The 11575-nt window shown below is 35.5% G+C and overlaps 1 protein-coding gene across 1 annotated transcript in view; it reads left to right on the forward strand.

Annotated features, from left to right (window-relative positions):
- Positions 1-8606, forward strand: part of KIAA1143 (KIAA1143 ortholog) — a 39491-nt gene extending 30885 nt beyond the window's left edge. The window contains exon 3 of the mRNA XM_036759457.1: positions 4102-8606. Coding sequence (XP_036615352.1) covers positions 4102-4307 — 206 coding nt within the window. The 3' untranslated portion in view covers positions 4308-8606. The remainder of the gene's footprint in view (positions 1-4101) is intronic.
- The last annotated feature ends 2969 nt before the right edge of the window (positions 8607-11575 follow it).

Below are 11575 nucleotides of genomic sequence, written 5' to 3' on the forward strand. Positions count from 1 at the left end.
GGGTGTGAACTGTTCGCAAAAGAACTACAAAGTATTCACATCCAGATAAAAAAGAGCTCCACATCACTAATAGTAAGAAAAACGTAAATTAAATCAACTCTGAGATTTCATCTCATATCCTGCAGATTTGCAAAATGATAAGAAATGACAACCAGGATGAGTTGAGAAAAACCTGGAAAGACTTCTATGAACTGATGCAAAATGAAATGAGCAGAACCAGGAGAATATTGTACACAGTAATAGCGAGATTGTACAGTGATCAACTGTGAATGACTTAGCTGTTCTCAGCAATACAGGGATTCAAGACACTTCCAAAGGACTCGTGATGAAAAATGCTATCCACCTCCAAACTCATGATAGAGTCTGAATGCAGATTGAAGCATACTGTTTTATTTTTTCATGTTGTTGTTTTTTGGCTGTGTTTTCTTTCACAACATGTCTAATATGGGTATGTTTGCATGGTTGCACACGTATAACATATCAAATTGCTTACCATCTCGGGGTGGGGGGGGAAGGAAGGAGGGAGAGAATATGGAGCTCAGATTTTAAAAAATGTTAAAAATTCCTTTTACATGTAATTGGGAAAAATATTATTCATATAAAAAAACCCAAAATGACAACAGCTGGTGGTGGAGAAGTTGTGGAAGGATAGGCACACTAATGTTGTGGGTTGATCTGTGAAATGGAAAGCAATATGGAAATACGAAAGTAAAGTGACTAAAATGTCCTCACTCATTGAACCAGAGACTCTAATCCTGGGCTTATACCCTAAGGAAGCCAATTATATAGAAGAGAGTCCCCATATACTCCAGCAATTATTGGGATAGCTAAGAATCAGAAGCAAAGTAAATGCCTATGAGTTGGAGAATTGCTAAACAAGTTATGGTACATGAATATAATGAAATATTACTGTGTTGTAAGAAATGGCATGTGCAATGGATACAGAGAAGCATGGGAAGAGCTGTATGAACTGATGCAGAGTAAAGTGAGCAGAGCCAAGAATCAGTCAGGCATTTGTCAGGCAGTCAGGATTTGAACCCAAGTATTCTAACTCCAGAGCCTTTGTTCCTTCCACTGTGCTACTCTCCTTTTTAAAACTGAACTAGGGACCACTAGGTGGCACAGTGACTAGAGCACTGGGTTGGAGTTAGGAAGACTTGAGTTTAAATCTGGCCTCACAAACTTATTAGCTGTGTGACCCTGGGCAAGTCACTTAACCCTGTTTGTCTCAGTTTCCTCATCTGTAAAATGAGCTAGAGAAGGAAATGGCAAATCCATTCCAATATCTTTACTGAGAAAATCCTAAATTGGGTCACAAAGAATCAGGCACAACTCAGCAACAAGAAGTCATCTTGAAGCTCAAGGTCAGAAATGTTTACTACTTTTATTTTGTCGTCTTAGTCTTTTCCTCTGCTCAGTGCCTATGGTTTTGTGAAATATTATTTTCAAATAAGAGAAGAAAACATGGAGTGCTATTATAAATAATCGTAAGAAACCAAAGGAGAAATTTATTTAGATCATCAGGTGTTTCTTAGACCTAGGTAATCTTTATTTACACACATGGTGTGGGCTCTTTCCTTTGCTGAAAACAGATTGCAAGCCCATCTTCATTTACTAGAAAAAAAAACACCAGGAAACCACATAATTCAAAATGTAGTGCTCCTACCCTGGAGTGGGACTTTTTTCATCTTCATGACTGGACTTCCATAGAAATTGTTAATGCCTGGAGAAGTATCATCCCAAGTATATAACAGTAATAGTTTCATAGTTTATTCTTAAAAACACTGGACTGCATTTGTTTTGTTTTTAGTTTTTATCTTTAACATTACTTTTTAAAAAATATTGATGCTTTTGTCTTTATAGCTATCAATTTCTGGAGGTCCTCCCCTCACCTGCCCCAAACCACGGAATTGAATCCAAACATCCGACACAGTGACCACTTCTGATAATGTATACAATATTCTACCCCAGTAGTAAGGCAGCTGGATAGTCCAGTAGATAGAGCACTGGACCTGAAGTGAAGAAGACCTGAATTCAAATATGGCTTCAGGCACTTTGTAGCTGTGGGATCCTGGGCAAGTCAACCTGCCCAGCTTTCCTCACCTGTAAAAATAAAGATAATAACACTTCCTTGGGTTGTTTTGAGGATAAAATGAGTTAATATTTGTAAACTATTTTTCAAACTTTAAAGCACAAAATAAATACTAGCTACTATTAGTAGTCTGCCTCTCTGCTTTGAAGGAGGCATATTTCCTTTTCTGTTTTCTGGGACCATTATTATTATTTTTTAAAACAGAATTTGGCTTCTAGTCTATGTTTCACTTATGTTATTGTAGTCATTTTATATATTATTCTTTTGCTTCTTTATTTTTCTTCATCTCAGTTCATATAGATAGCTGCATTCTTCTCTGAATTTCCCATATTTGTAATTTATTAATGTACAATAATATTTCATTACATTCATATGCCATCGTTTCTTCATTCATTCCCCAGTTGATGGGCACCCACTGTGTTTCCACTTCTTTGACACAAAGAATGCTGCTATTTGACTAGATCTTTGTTTCTGTCTTTGACTTCCTTGGGCTATTTACTTAGTGGAAAGGATAGATCAAAGAGTAAGGAGATACCCAGAATAGTTGGACTAATTTACAGTTCTACCAGTAGTGTATTAGTATGGCTGTCTTCCCACAGCCTCATCAGAATTGACTTTTCCTATTTTTTTTTGGTCACTTGTTAATTTATAAGTTGTAAGGTGAAACCCCAGAGTTGTTTTAACTTACATTTCCTCTATAAGTGACTTGGAATGTTTTCAAATGACAGTTTATAATTCTTTTGATAATTTTGTATCCTTTGACCCCTTGTCCATTGGGAAATGACCATCATTTACTTTTTAATTGCTCTTTCCCTCCTTTTTGGACAAAAATGACAAATTATATAATAAAACCTAGATTAACCAGCATACTAAGGAAATGGTGTTATTCTGATCAATTAAATTTTATCTTATCTTAATCCCTTTTTATTTGGAATCTGCTTTGCTAAGTTCAATATTGTGGACATAGTGGAATCCTTTTTTGAAGGTTAATCATCTTCAAGAATCATTCTTCTGAGCATCAGTCCTTTTGTTCCTCACCTCAGAATACCCAAGGAATGATTGAATTAGAGAAGTACTTTTTCTTATTGCAGATGCAAAATCATAGAGAGGTAAAACATCAATGGTAGTATCCAAGAACATCTTCTCCAGTCCCTCTCCTATTTCCTAAAATACAGAGGAACTTAATGGGGTGGGGGTTGGGGGATAGGGAAGAGGGCATTCATTTTCTAATGACAATGTAATAGGTACAATTTAAATAACATAATCAGTACCATATTTCTGATACATAATTAATGGGCTTTTGTGAGCTGCTCTAGAAAACTGACTACTGTATGGAAAATTATTTCTATAGAACAATACATTCTGAGTTCCAGCTGACTTAAAACCAAAATCTTAGAGCATAAATTTAAAATGGGAGGCAACCTTAGTCAAAATGCCTTGGGTTCAAGTGCTCCTCTCATGCATACTGGCTGTGTGATCTTGTGCAAATTACATGAGCACTCTAGGTGCTCCCAGACCAGAAATAGCAGAGCAATTGGTTTTTTGAACTGGGAGATAGAGGGTGTTTCCCCACCGGGGAGACCTCCCACACCATTGAAATCATTGGTCTGGCCACATACCAAAAAAACAAAACAAAACAAAACAAAACCAAAACAAAAACCCAACTATCCTTTTTATAGGTTGGATTTCCCTGTGCTATAAATAATGAGGTAACAGGAAACAAAGCAAAATCTAACTCCAGGATATCCCTGGAAGTAATTTTTAAAAAAATTGTTACTATGTTGTTGTTTTCTTGCCATTTGTTTTCTTCTCCTAGAAGTGAAGTATTGGGGGAAAGAGTCATGATTTGAGAATGTCTTGAACATAGCTTACTTTGTTGGGACCCTTAGTTTTCTTTGGAAATAAATTTTGATGTTCATTATTTAACTATGCAGAGCTTAACCAGAAGAGGAGAAAATGCTAGTGTGTAATAACTTGAAAGAAGTTTTTAACTTTGTTCTTTACTATAGATGAAGAACCAGCTGATGGAAAAATTATGTTCAGAAAACCAGCCAAGAGATCCTCTGATGAGAAGTACTTGGGTTTGACAGCAAACTCCAGAAAGAAGAGAAAAGATGAAGAAAAAAAAAAGGAGGTCTTGGTTCCCAAAAACAATCAGAAGCAAATAAAAAATAGTAGTCTGCTTTCTTTTGATGATGCAGAGGAAGAAGATTAATAATTGTACATATTTTGGACTTTTGTATTCTCTCCGCAGGCATTTGGGGGTGTTTCTTAGACATTTTCTTTTGGATTTTTTTTTTGTTTTTTAAAGAGTGGCATGCGTTGGTGACATGGAGTATGTCTGAACTCTGTTTGATATAATTGAAATATTTCAGCACACGTAATTGAGATTGCTTAAGGAACTAGATCACGAATACATGACCTAGGTATACATGGCACCCCCTCCTCCTTCCTTTGTAACATCTCTAACATAATACCCTTGACCATTTAGGTTAAAGACAGGAAGTCTATGTACTCATTTAAAACTATTGGTTAGAGCAAGAGACCAGAATCCCATGTGATTTGCTCAGTGACCTTGAGGAAGTGGCTCTGTTTTCCCCATTTCAAAGTGCATGATTCACTAATTACCTTGAATTAGCATGAACATCATGTTAATGCAAAATACCTTTCTTACGTTAGTGCTAGCAACTTCCCTCAGACATTAAAACATAGCTTGCTTGATATAAGTATTTAAAACCTATGCTTTGTTAATGTTTTGAGGCTTTTTGCCATTTTTATTATACTTCACCTTTTAATCTTAGAAAGTTCTATGTAAGTTTATGAATGGCTGACTCCTTTGTGGCATGGGTATTTTTTAAAAAAAGAAGATTTGAGATTTAGGATAATGTGCATTTCAACAAAAGAAATTAGGTGGATTCTCAACCCCATTTAGCTATCTAAAAGAATCTATTATGTTCTAATTAAAACACTACCAAGAATTTATGGTAGATTGGTCCAGGCTTTCTTGGTGTGAGAAAACATCCTGAATCTACTTTCTTATTTTGCAGCAAAAGAAGTAAAATTAATGGGGAATGTAAAGCTTTGTGAAGGAGCTGATTGGAAATTGCCATGTTCCAGCTGTTTGGGGTTTAACTGTTAATGTTTTAATGTAGCTCATAAGAATGTAATAAAAGCAGAAAATGTAAATAAATAAAACTAATCTTTAGACATGTTTATACATGCAGCTAAGGCCAAGACCCATAAAGACAAAATGGGGATCCTGATGTGAATGATCTTGTCAACCCAAGCTAGTGGTTAATTCCTTAAAAATGATTTCCCTCTTTTTTTGTGTGTCCCATCAGCATTTTAGCTAGGTTCCAGCAGTGATTCTCAAATGGTCTTGGTACCCCTTTACATTCTTCAAAATTATTGAGGACCTCCAAAGAGCTTTTGTTTGTTTGAATTATATCTATGAATATTTACTGTATTTGAAAGGAAAACATCTTAGTATCATTATGAAAATAGTTTTGACCTAAAGGACCCCCTGAAAGGATCTGTTGACCACACTTTGGGAGATGGTGGTCTATAGTAATTGGTTATGGATTGGGATATTCTGTTACTTTGCATTAACCCTTTTGGCTCCTTGACCAGATCTCTGCGTAAAAAGTAGCAGAAGGAGAGTTTGGAAAGGTTAGAAGCCGAACAAGATGGCAGCAAATTCCTCAAGGCAAGAAATAAAAATTTAATTAAACTTTAATTTTCATTCAGTGGTGCTGCTACCTATTGCTCAAGGTTGTCAGTTATATCCCAGGAATTTGGGCCAACTCATTCCAGCCAAACTCATGAAAATTGCCAAAGGGCTTTTAATTTCCATGTAGAGTTTGCCAGTCCTTGGGGGTTTTAGACTTATTAAAAAGCTTTATGCCTACAGTGCTGTATCTCCCTTGCCCCTAGATTCTCGGGTTTAGAAGGCTATTATTAATAATAATGAATATTCACCGATGGCTCACGGTCTACATAGGCTTGCCCTGTAAATTAAACTTAGGCAAATCTTCATCTCCTATCTATCGTTATTACCAAGTTCCCCAAATTTTTACCAGCTCCTACTTTTGAGTCATCAGTAATATGTCTGGTGATGGTGAAGTTAAATGACCTGAAAAAATAATGGTAGCCAGCATTGTGGGTAACATTTTTTCTTTCAATTTTAATTACAATTCTTCATTGCTTAGAGTCACCTTTTAGTTCTAGTACAATTGTTTCAGGCTGTGGGCCTGAGATAATGGTTAAAACTTACATGCAAAAGACTTTGGAGCTGAGTTGATAATCAGTTTCAAAGAGGTGCTAACAAAAATTTGTCTGCATTGAAAATAATAATGATTTTTTAAAATCCCTGTACAATTAGCCATCTCCCTGGGGAATAGGGGACAGAGGTAAGTGGAAAGGTTTCAGGTTCAAATTGGTAAAAAAAAAAAAAAATTAGAAGAGCACACTTTCAGCCTTGCTTTTCCACTCTTGGTGTGAGCTGAGGTGGGAAAGTATTCTTCAGCTTCCCACTCTCCTTTTGCTGGAAATGTGGGAAGGGATATTGATTGGTGCATGTTAAACAGGGATAGTCTATAGTAGCTAGCTAGAGAGTGGGATTTGGAATGAGGAGAACCTGAAATCAAATTTTACTTCTGACACTTTCATACCATCTGACCCTAGGTAAGGGTCCTCACTCTTGTATCTAATTTCCTTATCTGTCAAATCAGGGGGTTGGACTTGATGGCCCTTTCCTCTAAATTTATGGTCCTATGACGTCCATTCTCCTTATGAGTTAGATTGAGAAATGCTACATGCTCAGTGGTACTACCTGATCTGGAAATGGATCAATGTTTTCAAAATGATGATCAGGACCAAATGACCCTCATTTTCTTTGGCATTTTATTGACTTACTAACTTGGGAACATTTTCCTTTATCAGCAAAGAAAAATAAGGCATGGGCAACTTGGTATTCAGTGAAGACCCTCCAAGACTCTAGTATTCTTAAGAAAATAGCATTCAAAGACCCCAAAATGCCAATGCATTTCTGAGGGAGGTTAGGAATCTACTTCCTTGGAAACTATTTAGAATAAGGTAGAAAACTTTGAATTATGTTTTGTGAAGTTCTACATGAAATGGAGGAGAGAGGAAGGAAGATGATCTCCTGACTTTTTTTGCAGTCCTAATATTTGATTTTCAAATACTGGTTATTACTCTTACCTTCTAACTGGGAAGAAGTTGTTGGACATATATTCAAAGTAGAACAACAAAAATGTATTTACTCAATGCTGTTTGTTGTCGTTTAGTCATTTTGCATTCTTGTCCAACTCTTCACGACCCCCTTTTGGGTTTTTTCTGGCAAAGATACTAAAGTGGTTTGTCATTTCCTTCTCCAGCTCGTTTTACAGATGAGGAAACTGAGGCAAATAGGGGTTAAGTGACTTGCCCGGAGTCACACAGCTGATGAAAAAGAATCTTCCTCACTCCTGGCCTGGCAGTCTATCCATTATGCCACCTAGCTGCCCCGGAAGAAATAAGTTTGCCACTAGAATGTGGCTCTCTTGAAGCAGAATTTCACGGTTGAGATTATTTTACTGGTCGCTAGCCATTCTTAGGACTCATTTTAAAATTGAACTTTATCCCAAATTATAAAAGTTACATGTCATATAGAATACATGAGAGTATTTCTACATTGTAATTTTAAGATACTTTTTAAATGCGATAGAGGCATCCTAGTATTATGCCATGTTATAATTTAAAGGTACATTTTAAAGACTAATTTTTTTTAGATCTAATCTGTATGGCTAGGTAAAAATTAAGAAAAAAATTTAATTTGTAGGAAAAGAAAGTTCACTTTGATTTTAGGACTTTAAACAAAATGATGAGGTAATTATGATGCAGAAATAATACAAATGTACAGTTAGTTAAGTTGATCACTAGCTAGAAGAATGTTTTCTCTCTGCTCTGTAATTTAATATGAAGAACCTTTGATCTCTCCTATTTTCTAATTAAAATTGTACTACTTTTTAAAAAATGAGAAACTTTAAATCTTTTTAAAGTCTTTAAGTTATTAAAATAGAGAATGTATCAATTTTTCTTTCTTATTGTTAATGCTCATCTTTGGCATTTCATTTATCTCTAATGATGGAACTAGACTAGTGAAGGCTTTGCTTTTCTCCTGATCACTTTTACTGTTGATTCTCAGGTTGTGTGGCATTACTAAATGCTGGGAGAACTTATTCAATATGGACATGTATAAGCTTTTTTTTTTAAAGGGCCAGGAAATATTTTTCACCTGTAGTCAATATTTATAGCAATTTCTTAATGAATTTTACTTGTAGCCTTGATGAAGATAGCTTTCTGGTTTTTCATGTTGGGATTACTCTGATGCTATTGTTATAGGATCATGGTGAAATTTTAATCTAATTTTTTTCCCCTCTATATTATAAAATCTGTTCTGTCAAATGGTAACAGTGATGCTGTGATACTTAAAAAAAAATACCAGTGACTCTCAGAGTATTATGCAAGATGTCTTTTTTTTCTCCTGAGTTCTTAAATTGTGACGGGCTTCACCCTGAGGCTTGAGGATAAGGGGCGGGAAACAATAGTAAAAATTCATGTATATTTTCAAGAGTAACTCTTGCATGAGCACATCTATTTCTTTCACTGAATTAAAGTGAACAAAAGCAAGACTAACATGGCAAAGTCACTCCAACTGACTGTGAATGATTCACCGTGATTATTTAACATGGTCTGTGTGGTCAAATTTGAATTGGCATGAATTGAATTTCTTTGCAGCACTGTATGCCACCACGCCCATTAGTCAGCATAGGCTTATGGCACAGTGTCCTTGGGCTGCATTTGAATGTGTTATGAAAACTTGGAGTTAAATAATCTTTGTGTAGAAGTTTAAAGTACTTATTAAAATGTTGTATTTCTCAACATCACATTTTTTTCAAATATGCAATTTTAAAAATTGAAAATTTTGAAATATAGATAATTGTTTGAAAATTCTTTTCATTAGATCCATCCTTTTTAAAAATTCTGAGCTTATACATGCCAAAGAACACAAAAAAGATTGTATATGAAATTATTAATCTGTTTCATTTGCCTGTTTTTTTAAAAGCGAATAATAATTTCATATTATACTTTCAAAACTGTCCTGCTTGTCTGTGCTTCCTTCTGAACTTCTGTTTCCTTCAGTGTTTAAAAAAAAAAGTTTCAGTGCCCCCCCACCCCCGTGGCATCTCTATTGCTGTCTACCCCTCACTCCATGTTCCCAATTAAAAACTGAGAGAGAAAAAAAAACACCCTTTTAATTAGAAGTTTTCAACAATTGAATTTGCATTTAATCATCTTAAATTTGTTTCTAATTTTTTGAAAAAAAGTATCTTTTTTTTTTGTTTTTTTTGAACAAGTTTTTGCATGCAACTAGGAAATCAGACAAACAGGTAATGGGGCATAGAAATCTATCTTTCCCTAGAAGAAAGTAAGGGAAAAGGGGATGGGGGGCAGTGGGGTGACAGAAGGGAGGGCTGATTGGGGAATGGGGCAGTCAGAATATATGCCATCTTGGAGTGGGGGGGGAGGGTAGAAATGGGGAGAAAATTTGTAATCCAAACTCTTGTGAAAATCAATGCTGAAGGCTAAAAATATTAAATAAAAGTATCTTATAATGATGGATAAAACAATTTGAAGAGAAATTCTTTGGAGCAAGTGGGATAAATACAAAGACAATAGAGGTCGGTAAAGTATTAGAAATACAGAAAAACAAAGTAAAAAGCCCAAATTTAGACAACACGGCCCACTACCTTTTTCGCTGGGTTTTGTAAGTACTTGCTGATGAAGAGGAAAGACCTCTGTTTGCTTTATTTAAGTGCTTTAGCTACAGAAAGCATGAAATCTAATCATTTGAAAAGGGTCTTGGAAAGTGTACTTGGAGAATATGTTGAAAAGACAATTTTTTCCAGAGAAAATTAGATGCTTTTAATAAGCAAAAAAAAAAAAAAAAAAAAAAGACCTTCAAAAACCATTCCTGTCACATCAGAAAGATTGCTTGCGCCATCAAAGGTTGCTTACTGAATTGCTAAGAGTAAAATGCTCCATTCAACATGAGAAACATTTGTTCTACCTACAGTTTTTGATAATGAAATGATGCTTGGTGAATCATGTAGAAAACCCCTTCAGATGGTTCCATTTCCAAGTAATATGGTAGGGAGATTTGCCCATATGTCTGTGAAGACGTAGTGGGGGAACTGAAATCTTCCTACTCTGCATTGCAAGAGAGATAAAGCATTTATTAAGCCCTTGCTATGGACCAGGCACTGTGCTAAGTGCTCAAAGTACGAACAAAAAGTAAAACAATCCCTGCCCTCCATGAGCTTACATTCTAATGAAGGAAGACAACCCATAAAAGGGCGCTAAGAGGGAGGGGGGGTGGGGAGGTGGACAGGGCGAGATGGAGATGTCAGGAACAGAGCCATAGATGAAGCAACAGAAGGAAAGATGCTCATTTGATTATGTGAAGTGCATTTTGGAGCTGATTGTTAGGAAAGGCTTTTACTTTGTAAGTTTTATTTTTTGCAATGCCACATCTAGAGAAAATTTCGATGTAATTGATATAGATATACATATGTGTACACATACAAACATGTATATAAAAGTGTGTGGGTACATATATGTACATATGTATGTATCTATACATGTATGTATATATATACACACACATGTGAAAATGGTATAATTTCAGAGAACTGTATTGGATTCTGCACTGACAGAGCCCAGTTGGATTAGGCACCCATTTGCCATGTACAAATATGGTTCATTTAGACTTATTCCAATTGGACAAGAACAGTTAGTAGACTTACCTTGTGATAGGATAGGAATGGGGACCAGGTCTATGATTTATTTAGCAGATTGGACTGTGAGAAGAGGAAAGTCCTCGTGCTAATACGGGTAAGCACCTTCTCTAATTCACACTGTCAGAGACTTGCTTACACAGTCCTGAAAGATTAAGTAACTTGTCCAGGGATCCACAGCCAATATGGGTTAGAAGAAGGACTTGAACCCAGGCTCCAAGGCCAGCCCTCCATCCACTATACTACTTTATCTCTCATCTTGAAACAAGTGTTTGAACCAGAAAATATTATTTTTAGATTGCGGGTTACTGGCTTATCAAACAAAATATAAATGTTACTACCATTTGTAAGACCTTATTTGTGCAAATTGGAATTTGGCTGCTTTGGCTATTATGAAGACAGCATATGATTCTTACTATGATTGAAAAAGAATTACATGTAGCAATAACAATGACTACATTCTGAGAAACTTTATGCCAACAAAAGCCCTTCTATTACATTAATAATGTGGTTATTGTTTTCACAAGTTAGAAATATAAAAATTGTAAAAAGGTTCTTTATTTAAATATCCACATTTCTTGGTTGCATAGTGTATGTTTGACATGTTAGTGATTTATAAAATTAC

The sequence above is a fragment of the Trichosurus vulpecula genome, chromosome 5 (assembly GCF_011100635.1).
Source record: "Trichosurus vulpecula isolate mTriVul1 chromosome 5, mTriVul1.pri, whole genome shotgun sequence".
Classification (NCBI taxonomy): Eukaryota; Metazoa; Chordata; class Mammalia; order Diprotodontia; family Phalangeridae; genus Trichosurus; species Trichosurus vulpecula.